General features: G+C 36.6%; 1 protein-coding gene across 1 annotated transcript in view; it reads left to right on the top strand.

Moving 5' to 3' along the window:
* Positions 1 to 26134, top strand: part of DLC1 (DLC1 Rho GTPase activating protein) — a gene marked incomplete at its 5' end in the record, with an annotated part of 213844 nt that overhangs the window by 79935 nt on the left and 107775 nt on the right. The window contains one exon of the mRNA XM_084285868.1: positions 2106 to 2139. Within this exon, the coding sequence (XP_084141994.1) occupies positions 2106 to 2139 (34 nt within the window). The remainder of the gene's footprint in view (positions 1 to 2105; positions 2140 to 26134) is intronic.

Here is a 26134-nt window from a genome sequence, read left to right on the forward strand (position 1 = left end):
AAAAGAGCAGATAGCTGGCTTTTGGGGTTGTTGGTTGGGGGGGGGGGGGGGTGTTATTTAAATTAAAAAAAAAAAAAAAAAAAGGTGCCCTAATCATGTGGAAATTATTAGTCAAGTTCTTCAGCTCTGTGAGGAGTGAAAAATAATGTGAAGTTACAGTGAACCCATCTGGCCAAGCAGGAAAATCCGGCTTAATTGCTCCATTGCCAGAAATGTTAAATCACTTCCTGGGAATGCAATTCATTTGGACCATATGGAACTCATTGGAGGAAGATCCCAAGAGAATTCAAAACTGTACTGGAGATGAGAGCATTTCTCATAAGTAACAACCATGTTCTCCCACTGGGCAGCATGTAAGCAGCATATGTAGCTGTATTAACAAAAAACTAAACATATAATAGGGCTGTCTGAGATGGTGTTGGATGAGACCCACTCACTGTTTACATTAGTTAAAAGTTTCAAGAAATGTTATGTTCATTTAGGATTTTGTTCTCAGCTTTTAAGTGGCAATAGAACATTCTGTCAGAATTTTTAGCTCATTCTACTTCTTTGCCAAGAACGGGAAAAAAAAAAAAGGCATCTTGATTCAGTGGAATTACTCTGTTTAGAAAACACACGTTTAGGACAATGCTTTCAAGTATGTATCTTTGTGGATAATGATATAAAAGACATTAAAAATCAGGGCCTTTACATTTACATTATTTTAATAAAATAGGAAAAGTTACAATATTTTGTGAACTAAGCAAATCTAAACCTTTGACTAACAATGACACAAATTCTTAATTAATGAGTAAGACTTGTATATATATGTGACTTTAGGAAAAAAAATCATAACTGTTTTAATGGATTTGGAATTCATAAGTGTGCTACAATACTAAAAAGTCAAATATTATTATTTGCTGTCTTGCAACTAAAAGAATGTTGCTATTCCTTAGGAAAAATGATTCCTATTCTGTTCTTAAAAAAAGATAATTTATTTTCATATCTTTTGATGCTGATATTATATTTTATGCTTCTTCATCTTAACTAATAAAAGTACAAACTTTATGACTTACACATCTGTCCTGAGGTAATGTCCTACATTAATCTGTGTATTTTCAGCTACTGAACTAAACCCACTTAAAGTCTGTAAGAACATTTAGACCTAACATCTAACAAAATTTATGTTTGGTTGTAAATAAATGTGTTTTGGTGATCATAAATTAAAAAAATATATATATATTTTGGGGAAATAACTAGAAGAAACAAATGACAAGGTCAACAATGTTTTAAAAACAAAGTTTGTTGCCTGCTAATATGAATCACAATAGAGTTGATTAATTTACCACTTTCTCTTTTGTGGCTATAGAAATTTAGAAGTAATCATTCAGGTCAAAGGCACTACTAGTGACTCACACTGCAGTTATAGACAACATTATTGAAGTCCATTTAAGCTTGTCATAAAACCACCAGAGAAATTATCTTCCGTACTCATCACTCTGTCATATCCCCATTGAGTTCTATAATTGCTTCCCGCCAGTCCACTGAATCACTGCAGTTCATCTTGGCCTTATATTTTCAACCTTAAAAAGGCCTTCACCATCAAACCATTGTCTCTTTCCACAGATGATGATTTCAGTGCTGACACTGTTTGTTGCCACACCTCAATGGTCAATGAGTGGTTATCTGAATTTTGTCTTCTAAGGTTATTCTAAAGAATGCCTTCACATCTTGTTTTGCTTTGGCTAAGAAAGCTTAAAACTAAAAAATGGTCATAGCCTGTTCCCATCTTTCCTTCTCTTGTACTGACTGGTCTCTTAATACTTAATTCACTCATTCTTTACTTCCTCTGTTTGGTTGTCTTTCCTGTTCTAGCACAATTCCTGGTTTCATTAACTCAGTGGCAGAATTATTCATGACTTCTTCAAGAGAAAGATTTTTTTGTGTTTTATTTCATCTTCAGCCATGTTTTTTTCACTCCTTCAGAATTACTACGTAACTTCCCACTGGAATTTTGTGGGCATGTTTTCTAGGATGATTATTCAAAATGCACTGATTGGAATATCATCTTAACTCCATCTCTTACCTTCTCTCCTTCCTAATTTTTTATTTTTTTTCCCCTTCAGGCTATGCCGGTTATTTCAGAGAAGGAGAAGGCTGGTGAGTAAATATTTACTTTATTTATTTTTTTTTTCTTGTTTCTTTGTATTTGTTTCCTGGAATACAGCATTACTTAACTAAGTGGTAAAAGTCTCTTTGTCCTTGGGGTTTTGAAGGTATAAGTTTACAGACCTGACAGAGGTCTGTAAATGTTATTCATTGTTTCCTGAATAGGATATTTTCTCTTTCTGAGAAGATGTACAGCTTTCTGTGAAATGCTAATAAAGTTGTTTGACCTTATCCTACAAAGCACCTGGTTGAAGTGCAGCTGTACCATACATGTCAGTTGTCCTCTAGATGCTAACGTCTTACTTGGTGTTAAAAATTATTGTTACTTATTTGATGTCTTGATTTAAAAAAAATAAAAAAATAAAAAAATAAAAAATAAAAAAAAAAAAACACAGATACCAAAGGCTTTGTTCAGGTCACTGAGATTTGATGATTTCGTGTGAACTTAGCTGGCTATAAGTATGAGAGAAGCTTTGTTTTTTTCTGGAGTATTTCACTGTAGATGAGAATTTTGTTTTGAGAAAATTCTTCCACAAAATTAAAAGGTGTTTTTTCTATTGTTGTCTGTTATATGTGGTCTATGAATACTATATGTACCTCGGTGTTGGTATGTGAAATATTTTAGTGAGCTTAGTGAAAAACATAAGCAGACATTGTTGAATGGATATGGTGTTGTGATGAACACTCCGTCTCTTAGTTCTAGAGATCTCTAGTGTTTCTGTTGGTTTCTTAGTCATATATTTAATTGATAGCTTGCTGCTAGACCTTCACAATTGCCTCAAAATATCCATATAACACTTGGCATTCTGACCTATGTCTGATTTAGATATTTTTATGTATTGTATTATCCTGATTCAGCTTATTTCTTTTCTATTGCTTATTAAGTGAGAGGATTAGGTTAAATGATTCCCAAACCAAGGCCCATGTTTAATAAGCATTTTCTTTTTAGATTTCGTAGGTGGTATTATTTTATATTTCTTCTGTCCATGCATGCAAACTGGCATACTTTGCAAGTGCCAATGGCAGTGTCTGGCACTACTATGTGTAGCTAATTTCAAATACATGTATGTTGTCATGCAGGCATCCAGCACTCTGTTTTTGTACATCTTTAGCAATATTTACCATTCAAGATAAGATATCTGAAAGTCATTTAAAAAAAAAAAATCTCCAGGGCATAAAGGTGTAAAAACTTCATTTTCATATTGCAGGAATAAAGCCAGAATGAATGTTTGCCATTGTCATAGCTAGCATCTTGCAGAATCAAAAATAAAATTCATAGCTCTATGCGTAATTTTTCAGTGTCTACAACATTAAGTAGAACTTCATGCCATGTGGAATTAGTTTGCTTACATTTTCCTGAACTTGTGCACAAATTGGATTTTGAATGGTAAAAATTGGTTGGCTTTTTTTTTTTTTTATCAGTTTTAGTTTTTGTTTAACTTTTTTGCAGCTCAGGAGCTCATGAGGCTATAATGTTTTTTGGAAATACTAGAAATACATTTATGTATTTGGAAATATATTAGGGAGGTGATTGTTTAGATCAGATCCATAGACTGAAATCACATGTCTGATTGTAGCTCATGCTGTTTTTGTTGAATGCAAATGTATCTTGACTCATACATTCAGGTCTCATGTTTTGTGATCTGAATGGTGTTTGTTTGATCACTGCTGCTTACAGTTCACCAGATAAATGACATTACATAAAACTAATGAAAGACTAAGCCATTAAGTACGGTGTGAAGGCCTTCACAAAATAATTGAGTATCTGTATCTCTACTCTAACAGAACAAAACAAATAGTAATCTTGTTATTTATTTGAAGACACTAGCAATCAAACTCTAGTTTATATTATTAAAAACAGAATAAAGTGTATTACAGAACAAAAAGAAAGGTCTGTTTTATTTTACTAATAGCAATGTTAAGAGCACAAGGATAAAAAGCTTAGATTGTGATATTAAAATTGTTTTTTAAAATTCTCTCAATGCCTAGTGAAACATCTTTTTTTTTTTTTTTTTTTTTTTTGAGAATTTCAAGTAATAGTTCCCTCTTTTCTACATAATACTATTTAGTTAGGACTGGAATGAGAAGTACAAGAAAATAGGCTGCTTATTTCAATGTTTCTGGTTCATTCAGAAATTCTAGATATATAAATAAAAAACTGTTTTTACAAGACTTAGTATTCTGCAGATTCCAGAAACTTTCAATGCTTTTCCAGTAGGCAACCAAATATTTAGACCTTAAATAGACCAAGCTGCTTAAGTAGCTTAGAAGTTCACACATTGCTGACTGTTTATAGAAGTTCTTAATGCTCAAAATTAATCAGTTTTATACATTTTCCATCCTTAAGTTTATTTAGGTTATGTTAGATGCAAGTTTTCAGGTGGTGTACTTTTTTTTTTTTTTTTTTTTTTTTAAAAGAAAAACAGCCATCATTAAATTTAGAGCAAAGCCAAATATAATCCAAAAACATTGCTTCGTTGTCAATTAATAACTCAGGAGTTGTATAATGAGGTTTTTGTGTTGTTGTTGTTGTTGTTGTTTCTGTTTTGTTTTTTTCCTCCCATGGAAAGTGCAGTAAAACCTGCAATTGCAGAGTCCCCTTGGCAAAAATCTATAAATGACCCATGTATTGAGCAGAACATCAGTCATGCCTGACCATGTACACTATTGCTTCAATTTGTGTGAATTAGGGCATTGCAAATGATGTACTAGTCATCAGTTATTTTTCAGAAATGCTTTTTAATGCTTTATTTTATTTTATTTTATTTTAAATCTCAATGTTGTTGACACTTATGGTGATGGTGGGGGAAAAAAATAATCTTTCAGAGAGCTCTTTTAAGGTAGAAGATCAAGCAAGAAGATCAGCTGGGGAAAGTGGTGGTTCAAGCCAAAAGATCCCTCTGGGGTGGGATTATTAGCACCTAAATCAAGGGTGCAGGCCAGCAGCCAGGTTCAAAACACTTTTTTTCAGATGTAGGTTTCTTTCTTTTGGGTAATTTATGTATTGCCATATCTTTACTTGTCTCGCTGACTGTTGTAGTTTTTATCACAGCTCATGGCTAGAATTTGAGAATGAAATTTGAGAAATAGAGGTTTCATTTCACCTGGCCATAATGAAGTCAGAAGTAGTGGTCCTAGCTCGATTTGTAGTCTTTAAAAATAATCAACGTTTAAACCCTTGGTTCCCCTGTCTAAATGTGATTCACATCAGTGAATGAAGTGCTGACAGTTCAGACTTCAGTATTTGTTAGCTGTCCACTAACTAACTGTAGAGTCAAGATGGGTCCTTTGACAGATACCAATGTTCATTACAATGAATGAACTGTGAGGCCCCTAAGTCAGAGCTAACTTAATTTCTGGAGCCATGTTCCCAAACAAATGTGAAGTAACTCTAAGTATTGCCTGGTCTATGACTCTTTGTGAACCTACTTCATGATTTCCCAATTTATCCTCAAATATTTGTAGGGAACAGTGAACTCTGTCTGTGACTTACAAATATTACTGCTCCAACAGAGCCAGCAGGAGGGGCAGAGTGAATATCCACATCTGGTCATGGACTGACACAGCTTATTTCTCTTGAGGTGATGAAACTATGTGCTATCACATAAACAGGGCAGAAGGTTTAGTCTAGCCCTAAATAAATATTAGCATCATTGCTCCATTATGTTCAATATTATAATAAATATTTTTTCCTGTGCATAAGACAACTGCCTTGTGGTATTCCAGTTGAACACACTTTTAGAAGAGTTGCTGCTCTAAAAATAAAAGTATGAAGTTTTAGCTATTAAATACATGCTAGGATCAATTCAAAAACACAGAACATAACTCATAAAAGTGCAAGTGGCACTACTCATCTATAACAGTGAAGACAATAGCAGAATAGCAAGTGAAAGAGATTATTAAGAGTCTAACTGATTCTGCCAGTGTATATTGCCTGCTTTTAAGAGGTGCTATGGAAAAAGTGCACAACCTCTGTGGGTGAATCTCACCAAGTGGCCCTTTCACCACAGCACTACTCACTTAGAGAGGTTTACTTTGGCATAAAGAAGTGCCAGTCTTTGATATGGAGTAGAACAGATTGGATAGCCCATTTCTTGCCCATATTTCTGTGAAAAGCAAGCAAGAGGATAAGGTATTAACCATGGTCAAAGACAGTAGCCGCATCAAATCTCTGGTCAATGTGATATGTTAGAAAGTTTCTAGATGTTAGTATTACAAATGGGCCTAGCAGCGAACAAGTTTTTTCTACGTCTCCTTTAGATTTGTAGTAAAGATACTATTTAATAAAGTACAGACTCAATGTCTTTTGGTGTTAATTCCCCTGGTTTCCTTTGATCCACAAGGCAAAAAAAAAATACACAGATGATAAAAGAGTCCTTAACTGCAGGGTATTTCCTCTAGCAGACTCTAATTGCCGGAGTCGGGCAGTGGAGGACACATGGTGCTCAGCCCCATGGTGAGGTGAGCGGCAGGACGTGGCGTGATGGAGTGATGACAAGGTGGGTCAGGTCTGCAGCAGGAGGACCTTGAACATTTGGTAGTGACAGGCTCACTGTCAGGAAGAAAAGGACTTAAAAGACCAACTGCTTGGCACACTAGGTAGAGCTCTTTTCATTAAATTTAGCTGAAATCTCCACTGGCTCTTACAAACATGCTCTAGATTCATAGACTGGCATTACCCACCTGCAGCTTGTTGTGAGTGAGAGTATGATTTTTGGTGTGGTGGTTTTGAGTTTTTGCTTACTCCAGCAGGTCTAGGGAAATGATTGTCCCCTTGTACTCGGCTCTGGTGAGGCTGCACCTTGAGTACCGTGTTCAGTTTTGGGCCCCTCACTACAAGAAGGACATGGAGGTGCTCGAGAGAGTCCAGAGAATGGCAATGAAGCTAGTGAGGGGTCTGGAGAACAAGTCCTACGAGGAGCAGCTGAGGGAGCTGGGGTTGTTCAGCCTGGAGAAGAAGAGACTTGGGGGTGACCTTCTTGCTCTCCATAGGTACATTAAAGGAGGCTGTAGCAAGGTGGGGGTTGGTCTATTCTCCCGTGTGCCTGGTGAGAGGAAATGGGCTAAAGTTGCGCCAGGGGAGGTTTAGGTTGGATATTAAGAAGAACTTCTTTCCTGAAAGGGTTGTTAGGCATTGGAATGGGCTGCCCAGGGAAATGGTTGAGTCTCCATCTCTGGAGGTCTTTAAAAGACATTTAGATGTAGAGCTTAGGGATATGGTTTAGTGGAGGACTGGTTAGTGTTAGCTCAGAGGTTGGACTAGGTGATCTTGGAGGTCTCTTCCAACCTAGATGATTCTATGATTATGTAAATCAATTCTCTCGATCAGCAGTACCTACTGGATGCTCTGTTTTCATAAAGTCATTAAAAGTTCATCCGTACTTAACTTATTTCAAAACTAGATCAAATTTAGGTTTGAAAAATATTAAATAATAATAATAATAATAATAATCTTACTGGTCATGAGATATCAGTTTCCATTTACTCTGGACAGAAATACAAGTCAGTTGCACAGCTACTAGTTTTCTGGTTGCTTTACCATATCTCTAGCCAGTATTGTAGAAGAAACTGTGGAAAATGAAGTATTAGTTTTTCCTTTTCATAAGTATTGTATCTGGTTTTAGTACAGCAGTACTGTTGTTTACTGTTTTTGTGAGACTTTAATATGAAGTACCAGTTCTCAGCTAGGTAGTCTCTCTTTTATTGTTGATATAGCAACGGTTATAATTTGTTTTAGCTGAGTGCTTGCTTTCTAAATAAAAACGTCAGGTGAGCTCTCACACTTCAATCTGTCATACTAAAAAACAGTTTCGGAAATGCTGCCAGGGTATGCATGGATGTCTGCCAAGCGCTAATAGATATATTTCTATTTCACTGTCATTTATTTCATTACTAGGGAAAAAAAAAAAAAAAAAGGTTTGTGGTACCAATGGGTACTGAAAGCTGTCATTTCATTCTCAGATTCCTGATAATTAGTTGCTGTTTTTCTTTTTTTTCTAAAGACAACAAAATAGCTGATGTCATGATCTTTGAAAGCTGATTTTTAGCAGCTTATTAACTGCACACTACCATAGTTGTTATTCTGAATAAATTACTTCATTTTAAGTCATGCATGCCATATTCACTGCATGCATGTGCATATAAGCACATAAACTTTTAAAATATACTGTGCTGGAGCCAAAGACTCATTAATCTTAACATTCCATGGCAATTTCCCTTAGGCTTCAGAGGGGATGGTAGATCCTGGGATCAAATCTTTCCTCTGAAAGTCCATTTAAAGCCATGCTAAAGGTAATGGAAGCAGCATGATGCCTGAAGTTCCTCATGGTTGTCTGTTGCATATTACTTTCTTGGGACTTAAGTAGAAGTGGTGGAATGTCGTGTGGCATCAATGTGCTTTCAGGGGGAGCCAGCAGCCCAGAAGGCTGTGTAGGTTGAATAAGGGCAGCTCATGCCTTCAAGGACTGAACCTAAATGGGCAAGAGACAGGGAAAGGAAAAGGAGATGAGTGTTAACAGTATGACCATCAATTATCGGACCAGTTAGGTTAATTTTGATCTTTCACCTCTTTCCAAGCACTGAAATGAATTTTAAAAATTCAAATCAATGGTTTTTTTGTTTTTTTTTTTTTTTTTGTTTGTTTGTTTGTTTTGTTTGTTTTTTTTATTGTACTAGAATTTCCCAAGTGCCAATAATTGGATTTATTTTTTTTCCTGTATCTGCAGCCTCTTACATGGTGCAATGGCAAATAGAGATCAGAAAAACAGTGGTTCCTGTAAGACCTTAAAATGAATTCCATCAAAGCACTGCATTAATAATCAAGCACACTTGCAGTATCTGATAACTAGCAGACCATCTTGTATATCAGTCTCAGGAAAATAATAATAAATTTAACCAGCTTTTGTTTTCTTATTCCACCTGCATTAGTATGGACCTTCAAAACATGTGGGCATGTTTTTATATTTCTTTGGAAGAACTTTTAGAAACAAAGTATGCTGTTACCAAAATCAAACATCTTTAATGATAATCATTTCTTTAACTCAGTCCCACCTATTTAAATCTGAGGGGGGAGGAAGACTTAGACGTAAACAGAAAAGCTTAACTAAATTATTTTAGGCTGATAAAATGGATTAGACCAATATTTCTACATCATGTGGGTACATATCAAGAAATCTAATGTTTTTGTAGCTATCCTATTTCTCTAGATTCTTTGATTGTGTTCAATTGTATTAAATATCTATCTACAAATACTCAAATGTAGGTATTCACTTTAGGAAAAATAGGCAGTGTCTCATTGTTTTATTCTTGTGGTGAGCAATTTTAATTTATTTATTATTTTGCTGTTGGTTTTATTTTATTTTATTCTTCTGGGGGGGAGGGGGAGGAAGGGAGGTGGTTGTTTTTTTGTCTGTGAGTTGGGTTGGGTTTTGTGTGTTAAGCTCCATAATAGAATTACCTTATTCTAAGTAGGATATTTCCCTGACAGAAATACAGATGAAATACAGTATGTAGCTCTAGCTGAATGATCAGCACTGCCAGTCATTGTGCTAAATCTTTCAGATGTCCTTTTGCTGTCCAGTTCAATGCCTTTCTAAGGCTATGCATATTTTCCTTGTTATGGCAAGTTATTTTTGTCCCAGAAAGTATGTGATTGGGGAAGGCATTGGCATTGAAGTCTTTTAAACTTTTAAACAGATTTTGATAGTAACAATATAAGTTTCATCACAGATTGTCAATCTGTAAGAATGTCTCTCATAAGACTTCATCACCTCTCAGTTAAATACAGTTAAACAAGGGTTAACTCAGGACTGCTCATTTGGAAGGGATCTTTAGAGGTACCTGATCCAAACTCCTGCTCAAGAAGGGTGAGCTGTGAGGTTGGATCAGCCTGCCCAGGACTTTATCCCACCTGTCCTTGAAAACCTCCCAGGATGGAGCCTGCATGTTGTGCAGGTAACTTATTCCACTGCTAGACTGTCCACATGGAGGGAGAAGTTTTCCTTCTGTCCAGTCTGACCCTCTTTGGTTTCATTTTCTGCCTGTCATCACTTGTCTTCTTTACATGCACAATGTGCTGTCCTCATCTTCTTGGTACCCTCTTGTGAGGTCCTGGGGGCTGCTGCTAGGTCCCCCAAAGCCATCTTTTCAGACTGAACAACCCCTGGAGCATCAGCTCACCTGGTCTTTTTCCCTTTTATTGATGCCATTTTTCTGTTGGGGGGAATCCCCAAACTGGATGCAGGATTGCAGACATGGACTAACAAGCACTGAGGAGGATAATCCCTTCCCTCCCTCCACAGACCATGTTTCTATTGATGCAGCTCAGGATGCTGCCAGGCCTCTTTGCTGCCAGGGCACACCACTGGCTCATGTTCAGCTCGCAGTCTGCCAAGGCCCCCAGGGCCTTTTCCACAGAGCTGCTCTCCAGCCAGATTTTTATCACATACTTATCCACCCTTCCAGGCTGTAAAATCCCAACTTGCAAACAAAAATATTGTGGGAAACAGTGTTTTATGATTGATCTCTTTGTTGTTACAGCAGAAAATGCAGCAGAAGAATTATGAATTTGTTACTTTCAGCAAATTCTCTTTACAGTTAGTTTTAGTATAAAATTAATGTGAACCACCATGCAGACTGGGATTCACTGTACTCTGGATAGTATACTATGTTTAATTCTAATCAAGGTGCTTTTCTGTATAAAGTTAGTTATCATTTGCACAGTGGTCCATTAGTTTTTATACTACTCAGCCCAATTTGTGGTCTCTTATTGTACTGGACACTGAGAGTCCCTGGCCAAAAATAATGCTTAAATTAAAGTGAATATGAACAAGTTGTTCTTCCTTTCCTTTTTTTTTTTTTTTTTTTTTTTTTTTTTTTTTTTTTTTTCTGGAGCAAGAATAACAGTGAATGATGATACCTACTTAATCAACTTATTTCCAGCTTAGTTTTGTTCAGACTAGGTTCTTGGTAAAGACTGGTGTTGATTCAGATTAAATATAAACTAGTTCACTTGGACCTAACTGATACTGACAAGTAATTGTTAGACCATGGTTTCTAAAGTAATGATGTGACTGGCGGTTTGGGAGTCAGATGATCAGCTTGCTTTTTCAGTGTCCAAAAATACATTCAACTTCTGAAAAGCACAGGTGTCCAGAAACAAATTTTAAAATGAACTTCTAAAATGAATCTGTACACACCACAGAGCTATGAAGATACCTAGTCAGTTCTGGGGGAGGAAATAAAAAAGTTCCTATTTACCACTCTGGGTTTCTAGATAACATTAAAAATGTCTATAAAACCATATTATGCTCCTGCTGTTAGATTTGAAAATTGGCCTTGAACTGCTGAGTTGCATCAGAGCTGCTGAAGATGAACCAGAGAGTTGGACAATTTTAAATCATTTTCAATGCAAAGAGTTTAGAAAATTCATGGAAGTTCATCAAGATAACAGACACTGCAATAGAGAAAAAAGTTAAAGCTGAAGGATAAGAAAGTTTCAATCCCAGATCACCTGGGATATGGGTTTTACTCCACAAAACCAGCATAGCATTTTGTTTATTAGGTGTTTACATGCACACTTTAAACTCCTCTCTTAATAGAACAAAAAGCTCCATTTCACAAGTCTGTAGGGAAAAGAAAGAGCTCTTTGAAGTTTGATGAGAAGTCATGCTTATTTACATTCCTCTAAGAACATGCTGAAAACTCAGGTGAGAGACACCAAAAAACACACTTTGGATTAGGCATGCCTGGAGGCAAGGTGTTTTTGCGTTGTGGATCCATCCTCAGCAGCACAACGATATGTCTGTATGTAATTGCAGCAGCACAGGTTGCTGAGGCTCTTGTTAGAGTTCTTGACTTGCACTCTGAATGGCTTCTGGTATAGCAAGTGATGCTTGTCAGAATTGCTGTAGGCAGGTGTGCCATGTTCAGCATAAGTGACTAGATCTTTTATTGTCTGTAAACTCAAAGATACTACACATCTCAGAAAAGATGCTTCCCTTATCTTGTAGATATTGAAATACAGTTGATAGCTAGATGCTATAAGGTAAGTATTGCCTCACCTCCTTTGCTACTGCTTGTGTAAAATTAGATTTGCCACTTCTTGATATTTGCAATAAAACAATCAAATCAAGAGCTTATTCTCTGGCATAGGGTAAATACCATAGAATCAGTGTATACAATTCTAATATGCAGTTAGTTGTCTCATGGGATTGCTGTATTACCATCTTTGGTCTAAATTTGTGCTGATTTTTGGCTATTATTAATCTCTTATTATTAATCTCTTTTTCATGATGATTTAGGAAAACATCAGGTAATGTCAATAAAAGGATTAATCCACCTGAAGTCTTTTCTTAGTTTTACCCCTTGAATTTAATTGAAATTGCATGATAAGAATAATAAAACACAATCTTGAGTGCATCTTAAATAATTACGTAACATTACCGTGAAATAATTGTTAGCTTCAGGAATCTTTCAACAGTTTACCATATCATTCTAGCAATTTTTAAGTTTTCAAATGGTATAAAATTTTTGCTTAATCTGTAAAATTAATTAAAGAAAAAATGGAAAACCAACTTTAGTGATGGACACAACTGCCAAATGTGCTATAAACTATAAATCCACAGGTAATCATTTTAGTCACATGAGTTTGGACTAACTTTGTAAGTTGCAGTTTGTTAAATCCAAGTCTAAAAGGATTTCTACAAGCCTCTTGAGTGGATAGCCTCTTCTAGTTCAATTACTCGGTATTAATTTCAATTGTATTTAATTGCACCTGCTGCTGCACTTAGGGCTAAGACAAGAGTAGATACATTGTTTTAAAGAAAATAAAATTAATTAAGGTACATCATCCCTCTGTAATCATATGTAAGCAGAATTGAAAGACAAAGAGGAAAATAACCAGGGATTTTAATGTACACGAAAATACAGGCCTGAAATTAGAAACGAACAGTAGTCAAAACATCTGTTAAAAGGTAAGAAAATAAATAAACACGTCTCCAGGCAGACTGCCTAACTTACAATCTCATTCTGGAATGAGTGTTTTTTCATGTTGCAAAGAAGAAAAAGACAGACTTTTGTCAAGACTTTCAACTTGTCAGTTGAGCACTGTTTATAGAACAAATGTGATGTCTACTGTTAAAACCATTTTTCTCTTGTATTTACCATGGGAAGCTCTCAAAGTAGAGGTGAAACTCCAAAATACTCACAGTGCCAAGAACTTATTTTGGCACTACAGCTCATACTATTTCTTTGAGTGGAGTAAAACATATCATCCAAAAAACACTTTTTTTGTGACAGCATGAGTATTTCTTCAGCAGGGCTCTATTTCACATTCATACCTGATCTGGCAAAACTTTAAAGGGTATATTAAATTATTTTTATCAGCTATAATATTGTCATTATAAGGGCATGAGTGGCTGGAAACTGGTTTGAAAGTTGAAAAACTCATGGGGAAAAACCTCTACATTTTCCTAAAACTTCTTTCAGCTGTTTAGAGGAAGACCTCAGGCTTCTATATCAGCCTTAAAACTTCACTGTGAGGCTGATGCCATGTTTTGAATAATTGATCAGGCAAGCATTGGTAGGAAAAATGTCTTTTAGCAGCTATTCAAATAACTGTTGCAAGATCAACAATGAGAACAATGGGTCAAGAAGAACAGTGTTTTTGGCCTATGGGTTAGAGTAGTAAAGGTTTTTGCAAATTTTTTTGGTCATCTCTCAGCACAGTACCTATGTTTGATTACTCTGTTGATAACCACTTGTTGTTTAGATACAATTACTTTTTCTCTTCCTGTAAAAGTATGATAGGACATGAAATGAAGGTAACAGGTGCAGAACAAGCAGGGTGAGGCATTTCTCCACACATTCTAAAACTAAACTACAGGGTTCCTTGCCTGAAAATATTGTGGATGCTAAAGGTTTATGTGCGTTCAGAAGTCTAGACAAACTAATGGCAAAGACTGACTGGCATAATCCATTCCTCACTGAAATTAATGATAGTCCTACTACTGATTTCATAAGATTTACCCAAATTGTAACCCTCTAATGTACCAGTTCAAAACTTGCCCAACATGTCAAATTGGGATTGCAGTAGATGAGTCACTATCCAAATCTGAAACACTTTTAAAAATATCAGTGGTATTTTGTAGTTAAAACAAACAAACAAACAAAAAAAGTGTTGAATGTTCAGCCCAAGTTGAATGTAATTACTAAATGTAATATAATTTTATGAGTGTTTCTTAAGGTTTGTAAAACTTAGTATTTTCTTACAGAAAACAATATCCACTATCTATTATCAAATCTAGAATACTATGTAACTTATACAGTAGAAGTCCTCTACACATTAGAAAAGATTTAGCAATAGTTAGAAGTATCTCAAACTTTGCAAACATCAATCAATGTCCAGAATACAGGAAGTGGAGGCAATTCATCAGCAGAGTAAACAGCAAAGGAAAAAAATGCATGAAGATCTACGAACGTAAAAACACAAGTATAACCAAAAGTTGTACTAACAACTGTAAAGATGTATATCCTAAGCATCGTTTTGTTTGTAATGACCAAGTATAGCTGGTGGAAAAACTAGCCAAAAAAGAAGTTCCAATCTCAGAAGTTGCTGCATATATTAACTTTTGCAGTACATTTCAAAGGTGTTCCAGAGAGGCAATATACATATACATGTATGCCACACTAGACAAACTAAGAGGAATAAGAAACAGACATCTTCTCATAAAGCAAATCTAGATAAATATCTTCAGCAAAGTAAATTGCATTTATTTAAATTAAAAGAGTGAGAGAGAAGAAATTAACCTTACTTTTTTTTTTCTTTTTTTTCTTTCCTCCTAGTATAATCATTATAGCCTAAGTAAGTTGAGCTAACGCTACTGATCCATAGAAAGAGTTCCACATCTGGAAAGTCTTTGCTACATCTGTGTTGGGGTTTCATGCTTTTTGGTGCTTTGTTCACCAGTTCCCATGACTCTGGCTGAAACCTGTCTTATTTTCTTTACAGCAAACTGTGTTATTTAAGTGCATTCCTGTTCAACGAAAGACGTAGTGATCACTTCATTTCCTGAGATGTTATTTAAGCTTCCCTACCCGTTTTCCATAAACAAAGCAAAATAAATGCTTAAAAATAAAACAACGTAAAATAAGACAAAATAAGTTATCTTGTAATGTTCTGCATTATGGACAAAAGTTTTAACGGATTGAAGTGAGATGGAGAACTGTAATTGCTTGTCTGTTATCTTTGACAAATGTGGTGTCATTGTAAACTTCCAGCAGTGTTCAACCAGCAGCAGCAAGTACAACACTACTAGGTGAGAGAGAAACTTCAGCACAAAAACTCCCTCTCTGCCATGTGCTATGCAGGAACAGCACTGCTTAAAATCTGAACTGTATTGGCCAAACCAATACAGCATAGACAAACAGAGCAGTGAAGACAAACAGAAGAGGGTTGTCTCCAATATTCCTTTATAGTTGTTTTCTATATAGCACTATGCAATTGCTTACATGAGTTCTTTCCATCTCCATTTAGAAATCAAGGAGATGGACGGACAAAGTTCTTTCCAATATTGGGAGTGTCCACTCCTTGGGGGGGAAGGGAGGAGTGTTAGGTTGAATCAGATGGGGATGTGTAGGTTAAGTAATAATCAAACTTGGAGTGCATATATCCAGCAGTCAGTCATACAGCAGCATCTGAACAATTAAACTAGACAGGACACTGACTCAAGCCCTGACATTCAGTTATCCGGCTTGTTTACTTCTATCATGCTTGTTGTAGTTTTATCTCAGGACATCTGGAACTTTTCTAGACAAGACCCCTGAATGTGTTGGGACTAGGGACTGTTTGATACCAACAGTGGTAGCAGTTGTAATGATCTGCTCTCATTGCATAATTTTCTTCAAAAAGATCAGTCACATTAATTAATTTTGATATCCTTTGTCTATCACTAGTTTCTCCAAGTTTAGTCCTTGCTTGAAGGATTCAAGCATGAATTTATGAGCAAGTCACTTTCTCAGTGGAAACACCTTTAGCTTTGCATCTCTCAGCTAAGGTTCGGGAAGGGCTATATATCTTGTAATACATGGAAAAATTGCCCCAGTGTGTATTCTAGCATAGAGATTTAAGCCACTGCTTTCTAACCACTAACTGTTCCCTTCACTTCCCCTCTTCTGACAGATTCTCTTCCAGGTTGTAATCTGGATTTTTACTAATAAGGAGATCCTGGAAATTAATAATTTTGGTTATAGATGAATGGGCCCAGCGATTCTGCACTTTTGCCTTTTAATAGTTTAGCTATCCCCCAACAGTAACTAATGCAGGAGGGAAAAAGGAAAAACAGCCAGAAAACTAGCTGTCCAGCTGCTGTATTATGCATAGCTGGGGTGTGGGACACAAATGACTTTCAGCTGCCTTGATGCTTCCTTCAGTTCCAGGTACTCTCTGGCATGGCTGTAGAGAGGAGGGGTGGCAGACTCATCTGGCAGGAAACATGGGCTAGCCCATCTCATGCCCACTGGAGTGCAGCTCCTTGCACCAGACAATGCTGTCCCAGCACTTCCCGTCTTCTGGGACAAGCCTTTAGTGTGGACAGAGCTACGCCAAGCTGCTTCTAGCACTTTGCTGCTCATGTATCAATACCAAGCACGGTTTGGGTGGTGTTAGTAGTGGTAAATGGAAGTCACTGTAGCCATAATTATAGCCTGAACACTAAGTTGTCATCTCCATGAGCACTCACTCTACAAGCAACCTAACTACAAATTGATGAAGCTAAAGAAAACCACACATCCGTGTGGCAAAGAATAAAGAACCTCAGGAACTGGGCTCCAAGTTAATCTGGGAGAAAACCAGCCCTGTTTAACATCCCAAACCTATCCACACTGAGCAATAATTGCCCTACCAGTGTCCTCACACAGCAGGAGTCAGGATTTGCTTTTATTCCTGATGGACTTTTGAACAGCAGATTGGGCTGATAAGGAACAGCAGATTTCATTGATTCAGTCAAGTGAACTCAAAGACACGATGCTTTCCTGAGCCTGCAGCAAGTAGACACTTACCCATTAATAAAACAGCCCTTAAAGAAACAAGGAAACCGTGGTGTGTTCTAAGCAACTCTAGTTCATGCTCTAAATAGCACAAATTTCAGAGTACGCTTTTATCATAGAATCAGGATGTTCTTTTTCCTCTCTTACAATTTTTAAAGCATTTCCATTTTCAGGAGGTTTAAGGAATTACGTAGCCTGTAGCAAGAATGTTCTGGTCATTGTGCTTAAAAAAAAAAAAAAAAAAAAAAAAAAAGGTTAAATAGGTTAAATATCAATCTTTATTACTGAATAATTTATTTGGAGCAAAAATTGGAGTTGTGAATCGTAGTAGAAATTGAGTTGGACTAGCTTAATTCATGAAGTATTAATGGCCTTCATCTCTCATTAAATGAATGACTAAGTTCCCTCATCAAGAAAAGGCTAATTCATATTTTCAAACAAAATCTCTACATTTATGTGGAGAAAATGTACCAACTGACCCTACATATCTGTAACTGAGGGATAAAACACATTCCAGAAGAGCAGTTATCACCCCCCAAAAAAAAAATTTAAGCTGCCAAAATTTAAATTAAGGGTTAATCTATCATCACATCTATATAACCTGATTATAGTTAACTGATTTGGAAATGCAATGCAAATTTTATTCTTTAATTGTGAGCTCTGGCTCTCTGGAGAGAAACACGGTGCTAACTTGCAGACCCAAGTGAGTACATTGCTTCTACATCTAGCCCTAGGGAACATATGCTGCTCTGTAGCTGAGAAAGCAATGCTTCCTGTTGAGAGCAGTATAAACTAATGAAGAAATGTGCCAAATCTTATAGGTCACAGATTCATTTTTAATGAGACTCAGTTAAGTTTCCTGTGCACTCTTTTACTGAATATTATGGAGCTTCCAGGATTTAATAACCATATGATTTTCATTAGTTTCATTACAAGTAGGGACTCCATCCCCTGTTTCAACAGCACTTCTGAGGGTTGAGGTGGGTTCTACCCTGCTGTGCCCTTCAACTTCCCTCTAAGCCCTTCTGCTTTTGCTGCCCTGCCCCCAAAATGTTGTGTGTTTTCTGGGCTCTTCCAATGAAGACCTGTATAGCTTCAGGCTTCCAGGTCCAGATTGGACCCCAACTAGCTTCCCATACCACTGGTCATCAGCTCATGGCTTCATATTAATCACCATTTAATTAATTTAATTCTCCTACGGCACTTTTTTTTTTTTTTTTTTTTTGGAATCTGAGTAGTTTTGCGCAGCCTTTGTTGTTTGTTTTAATAATATTTCTTTTAGCATAATTTCTTAACAAACACAATATATGTGTGAAACACAAAATAGCAAATACAAAATTATTTTTTCCTGTGTGTTTCCTCACTGCACCGGTACACAGCATTTGGTCATCTTGAACTTGGATAGCTTAGGCTCTTATCGTAGGTCATTTTATGTCCTCTCAATAGGAGAGTCTTTCCAGCTCATTTTCCAGAACATTTTCCTACTCAACAGCATAATCAGCAGAAAATGATGACTCGGTCCACAACAAACTGTGAAACTAAGTTCATCGCTATCACCTTCTGCTAAAACTTCCTTGACACCTATTCAATAATTAATTTCCTTCATTGTTCCTCTCTGATAAATTTCCACTTCTTGAAGCTTTCTCCTCACGAATAGGAAGGAACTCTAGTTTTCCCAGTGCTATTTGTCACGAACTATCCACTCCACAAGAGCCAACCAAAAAGCAAAGTGACTGTCTGAATCAAAGCCTGGAATGAAGCTGCATTATTCAGTAGCACCTACGGGGATCCACATGCAATGTGCACATTCCTGTTAGCATATATACCAACTAATACATTCTACTGTTTCTTGTGAGCCGTATATCTTAGCTCGGGATAATTGTGTCCCTTGTCTTTCTCTCTTGTATGCGAAGACATTTTTTCATTGTTCTTTTAAAGTACTCATTCAATATGTAGCCAGGGGGACATGATTAATTATCTCATATTTCATAAGGAAAAGCTCCCCAACTGCAGAACAAAGCAGGCCTTCAGTGGGGATGGAGTACTTTCACCACATTCTTATTGTGTCTATACTTCATTTTTCATTTCTTGGCATTACAGCAATGAGCTGTAGTATGCTCAGCCACCTGTATGAAATCTGCCTACCTGAATTGTTGAGAGAGGGATGTGAATCCCTAAAAATTGTAGAAATTATTTAGCTGTGGACCTCAACATGGATTTGTGCTCAAATGCATGCTGTCAATTTTTAAAAGTGATTTATAACCTGGCTTACAGGCAATAATTCCTGGTTTTCATTCTGCATGAATCTGCTATGCTTGCAAAATATATATCCTTCTTCATGTATTCTGTGGGCCAGCCAGGGATTCACCTTTGCACAGATAGATTGCAAGTTGAAATTGCCGGAGAGCTTTGTGTTGAAGGTGAGTCACTCTCTTGTTGCACCAAGCTGTAGTTTGCTGTCGTCCAAGTTCAGGGATCCCAGCATTTGCTGTAAACTAGATCACTGAAATGATTCACATCGAGCCTTTCTATTTTTTAACCTCTGTTGTCTTAGTGAGCTGGCTTTCAGCGAGCTATACAAACAGTCGCCCTGGAACAAATTGAGAGAACAGTGAAGTGGGCACGGCCAAATAAGCTCAGAAGAAAGAAACGGGACGCTTCCTGTAGCAGCTTTGTCCTGTTAGTGTCTTAGGAAATGCCTTATGGAGACAGTGCAACATGAAGACAGGCGTAGAGAATTTGGCGTAGCAGATTTATTTAAATGTTAAGAAGGTGTAATTCTAACTGACCTAAAATTAGGTCTTAAAGTGGCCACATAGCCATGCAAGACAACTATGACAGTCTGTGGTATTTAAGAGCACCTATGGACTCCCTTCAGAGATTTGAGACTGTTACAGACTGTCTATTTACAGACTGTCTATTTACATCTCCCTTTCCACCTTTGTGTTTGCTGTGGTAGCATCTTCAGGAGGTATCCTCTATGTAGCTATCCTCATCTGGACTTCCCTGGTATGGGGCACATGAATCACTTCAATTCTGCCTCCATTTGGGTCTGTCCCACCTGTACAATTTCCATTGCATTAGTCCCCTAAACTTTTCTGGGTAGGCTGAATTTTCTGTGGATCCCTTAGCAGTTCCAAAAATATGTCACATATCCACAATGCAAACCATGTCTTAGTGCATAGATTGTTGACACATTACCATGCTCTAGTCCTTTGTCTTCTTCCTAAGCACCACTGTTCCTAACAGAGGCCCCACCACTACCATCTTTTATTTCCTGTCAGGAATATAAAGATCGTGTCACCTCAGTGAAGACAGAGCTCTGCTGGGAACTGTAAAAGCAGCATATGTTTACAGTAATTTCAGAATAAGCGTTTTTTGCCCAATAAGAGTCCAGCATGTTGGTTCTCAGGCAAGGACAAGCAGAATGGACCTGAGGTCAACACGTGCTTGCTGTTAGCATGGTGGATTTTGTGAGCATACAGAATTCCAGCTGCCCCCTACACGTACTTGTCTGAGAGCAGCTTTTCTATTTAAATACATTCAAAGCTCAGTTCTTTGTTTCACGCTTTAGCCTCACACTTGCCTAGCTTTTTTTGAACTTCCTTGCTTGGTAGATGTTAGGAGTTAACAGCTGGTCTCCCATTATTTTTCCAAGAGCTCCTTTCATAGGGTGATTGTCACTGATAATCTAAATACAGCAATTTCAAATGTGTGCATGACTCTCACTGCATTCCACACATCCATTCTTGCCTTCACACACCATGCTCCAAAATGTGAAAGTCAGAAAGAGAAAAAGTCACTTTTTTCCATGAAATTATGCAGAAACATCTAAACTGCTCTATGATATGACACTTTCCAACAAGTATGAAATTAAACATGACAAATTAGCAGGGCTTTGTGGGGAAGGATTTTAAGAAACGACGATACGTAGAAGACTGGAGATAACCTAGACTTTCTTGGTAAAATAGCAAAGATTTCATTTGGGATATATTTAACTTTACTTTGCACTGCCTCGTAGCAGAAAAATATGAATGCTGTGGATCCAATTATAGAGAGGGGATTTAGGTAAGATATATGTTTAGTATTTCACAGGTAGATAAGAAAACTATATGTATACACCATGTTTTGGTTGGTGATCACGTCACTGAAGACAGTGTAGCAAGAGCATGTGCGTAGATGAGATCTTGATCTGAAAGCAGAATGACAATATTTCATTAGTCTTCTCACCCAAAAAGCACGGTAATCTTTGAAAAGGGTATGTTTTCCTTTTTGTAATACAAAATCTTTAATCCTGCAAGTCCAAGATCTAGCTAAGGTAATTTTATCTAAATTAATTTTCAGTATCTGTCAATAACATATATTTAAAAGTTTATTTAAACTCTACATCATCATAAATCTATCTGCCAAAATTTTTTCTTTAGTAATTTTACTGTCTGAGTATTGAAATCTTCCAGGGGAGGGGAGGAGTTTTGCTATTTATTTGTTTATTTATTTTTAGTTTTCAACATCAAATAATTGGTCATTCTGGCTAAAATGAGGTTAATTAGATAATTGAATCTAATCCCATTAATTGAAAGTCAGAGCTGCCAAGACTTTGTGAAGACAGAGACTTTCGAAGCTTTTTTAATATCAAAGGGCTTATGTTAAAGTGTGTTTTATAATTTCCCATTTGGTCTTCCATATGTATTTTCATATACAGTATAGACTTAATTTTTGACCATTCAAAATGTAACTGTACTTCATTTCTGACTTTTATGACCTGTTAGCCAAGTTCAGATTTGTTAGCTGTATGCTGACAGCTACGTATTCCATAATAAACTCCAAACGTCAATCAAGCAGTCTAGGATCAATCATCTTGTAGGAACTTTAAAGTTTCTCTTTAATTTGGGTCCTTATGCATAAAGTGTTGTGTTGTCCCTGACTTATGAAAAAAATCTGGTTTTCCTTCAGCTGTCACCCAAACACACTCATTCCATAGCAATGCCTTCAGAAATCTGCCAACATGAGCAAACAGGGCTGAAAAAGCATCCAACGGATGTCTGCTGTGTCTTTCTGTGGTTTGTTTTGTACAGGCAATGATACCCGTGTTTAACCATAAGGCCTTGATTGGTATGCAAGTACCAAGATTTAGTACAGCAGGTACCCTATCTAACCTTATTTCAGTTATACTGTGTCAACATTCGACGTGAAATATCATATTTGATATGACAAATTTTTCACTTGAGTACCAGCTCCTTTTCCACGGGTGGGGATCTTAGGGTTTTAAGGGGTAGAAGGTCATTAAGCAGTTGTGCAACTTACTGAGCAAAGAAAACTTACTTTCAGGGTCAGTTCTTTCTTAAGATAGTATGAATGCTGATATACACTTTCTGTAGTACTACATCCTGCTTGTGTAACATATTAGATCTTGTTATTTCAATTTTGATCTTGCTAACTTGCATGTTTCAATTTCTGCTACGTTGAGGACTTGTGCCATAGCTGATATATGCATCCTTCAGTTTCACATTTGCCTTGAATCCTTGATTCCTTGATTCCTTGATTTTGTACTAATGTATTTTATCTTTTCCTTACATAAGCTCCACAAGTGAATTAGTCCTGCTTTGGAAGAAAAACATACAAACAACAATCTCTGCAATCTCAGTTCTGTATTTTGAACCCTTTGTACCACCTTAAAACACTTCCACCCTTTTCTTGATGTGCTCACGCTTTAAATACTTGTAAGGTGTTATCATTACTCTCCCTTTGCATTATTAGCTGTCATTTGGCTAAGAAGAACATGTTTTAATCTTTTCTCATAAATCAAACTCTCCAGCCCCTTAATCATTTATGTTGCTGTTATCTGAATTCCTTCAACACGTGTTGACATCTTTGTGGTACTGGAAAGGCTAAAACTACATGCTGCATTTGTGAAAGGATTCATTTGTGCCAAATAGAGCTTGTTCTCTATGGACATACTGAGAATGTAAATTGTTGTTCTTTCTATTATATAGGTGAGAAAAAAAAAAAATAATAAAAAAAAAAGTATTATGATTAAAACATCAGGAATAGTAAAAAAAAGAAATACCATACATTTATACCACATTTCTTTTTCCAGAAAAGTACTTGAGAATTACACCTTTCATCATTAATTACTTTATTTGCAATAAATATTCCTTAAAAACATTACTTTAACCTATCAATCTGAGATGTGAGATTTGTCATCTTCTTTGTTAGCTTCCTTGTCTTCTTTGGGGAGTGTTTTATTCCCTTTGTCCAATTACTGTATTTTTCCTAGGAATTTCTACATCATCTACTAATAAATATGAAATATTTTCTCCATTATTTCACTATCTCTTTAATTGCTTCCCTCGCCCCTTCTATTATGAAGTACTTAGAAAGACATTTGTACTTACCTTGCTTCTAATGTACATAAAGATTCATAAGTAGTTTTTCTATGTATGTTTCACTGGTGCTATTTTAGATATTTGGGGTTTGTTTGTTTTGTGTTTGTTTGTTTGTTTGTTCTGTTTTTTCAAGGCTTGATTTTGATTAGTACAGAGACGTTATTGTTTTGCATTGAAACTGAGGGCAAGACTTGCTTTTTTTTTCTTTAATTACTTTATCAGTTCAATATCAGTTCTGAAAACTGAATGTTTAAGTTCACAGAAAATAATGTCACTCATAAACAGAATTTTAATTCTCTCCTGTGTAACCCGCCACATCATCTAGACATCTTTTTAGCAACAAATGACTTCAGGATTTTTTAGATTGAAGAAGATCTGAGCAGATATTCCACATTTCAAAACCAGTTAATGTGCAAAAGCCACCGTATATCTCTTCTTACCTTTCAATAAATTTACTTGAAATGACCATAAAACATCATTAGGTCAGATGTAGAGCCATAGCAAAACAAAGGTCAGGGTGTTAGTCCTACAAACATAACTGTTAGTTACATATTTTTACCTTACTCTTTGGCCTCTAGGGTGCACAATTAGCTGAGCACCTAATAACAAAATGTCCTCCTAAGATAAATTAGGGGAACTTGCCAGCCAGTAGCTAGTCTCAATATCCAGAGGTTATGTAAAGTACTGCTGTGTCCTATCACAGTTCTGGTCCCCAAACCAGTCCAAGCTCACTATCCTTTAGGCAGCCCTCAATACCTCTGCAGTAACTTGAACATAAGGGAAGATTTTCCATGGAGCATAGTGATGTTTCGGAGGGCAGATATGCCTTGTCTGAAACCAGATGCCAGCAGGAACAACAAAGTGAATGCAGCAGCAAATTTAGCTGATTACCTGTGAAGTAAATTAAGGAAAGATATGAAGAAATTCAATTCCTGGAATAGCAAACCAGACTGTGTCATTAAAACCTCATTTAATAGAGTTGTTAACTTCATGGAGTAAATATGAAACATTAGCATCTAATGATAACCTCAGTTTCAGTTTTAGATTTCTTTTGTATTTATTTAAGGTATACTGTGTGTACATTCATCATTCACAAAAGGTTTATTATGGATAACGGAATGTATCTTTCAGTTGATATGATGACTGCTTTAATCTTCTGGATAATTAGGTTTGATACTCCCCATAAAGCTTTAACCTGTGTCTGTGATGCATTAAGCTTACAAAAGGTGAAGTGAAACACTAGATTCTTTATCTCTGAAAGATTAGGCATTAGAACCTGCAATCAGCAGTTACTGCAAGACTTCAGCTGAAATAACAAACCCCAAAAGAAAGTTGTCCTACAAAATAGTGTGTGATTCTTCATAAGGTATTGTGTGTTTTTTTTTTTTTTCTCCTTTATTACATAATAATAATAATATAATTGTAGCCAATACCCTGACAAAAGAATCTGAAGTAGAAAAGACCCCGAACGTGTAGTCTTCTCTTCAGAGCAAAGAGGACAATTGTTTAAAGTGTTTTCAATCCACCAGGACAGTACAAACAAAGAAAAGGATTTGGTAGCAGAAATTTACTTGTCAACTGGAGGCATGCAAGTAAAACAACAGTAGATGGCAGATACACCTATCCTCTCCTCCCCTTGCCTCCCTCTCCCTCTTCCTGCCTCTGCTTCACAAAGCTGCATATACCAAGCCCAGCACAACTCTCTCATGCCTGATTACATATGAAGGACCATCTTCCACCCTGCTGTGAGCTGAAGCAATGGGCTTGGTAAAAACCCAGGGTTCTCTCATTCATACCACCTGCTGCAGGGCTGGCAGCAGCCCAGGGCTGTGCTTGCAGAGAGTTCCCAGGCTGCATGTACCCCAGGTGAGAAAAACATTTCATAGTCTGTTGGCAGCTAACTCCAATGCTGCTGAACTGCTGTGAAACAGTTTCGTAGAGACTTGTCAATGGCTATGCCAAATGGACTTTCAGAAAGATGAAAAAAGACTTTCTCTACAAATTCTTGTACCAAAATATAATCAAGCACTTAAGCTGGCCTGAATTTTTCAATGTTGGGAAGCTAACGTATTCTTTCATTCTTTTTCCTCTAAACACTGGAATTAAAATGAACATAGAAATGAAGCATCTCAAAGATGTTATGTCACAGATAGCTCCAGGACAAACAAAGCATGGCAGATAACAGAATCTGAAATCAGGAGTCTGAGGAAGTGAGATGGTATCAAAAACAAATCAACAATCTACCTATACAAATAAATATTTGCACTAAAATATGGAGCAAGGAAAAACTACCATTCACAAACTGCTCAGCAGTGCTTCAGTTAGTGAAATCTCAAAACCTACTGGGAGTCCATACTTTGTAAAGCTTTGATTCAGGTTGGATCCTACTTCCTTATGCAAATGGCATCACTTCTCATGAAGATCTCTGTTTTTCTCCCCTTTTCTCTGTCAGTGAAGTCACAAATGTTCAGGCAAGGTTCAGATCCTGCTTGTTTTCACATGACAAACAAACCTTCTGCAGAGACTGCATTTCAGAGGCTGCCACAGTGGCAGCA

This window comes from Netta rufina (genome assembly GCF_964035555.1).
Source record: "Netta rufina genome assembly, chromosome: 4".
NCBI classification, from domain to species: Eukaryota; Metazoa; Chordata; class Aves; order Anseriformes; family Anatidae; genus Netta; species Netta rufina.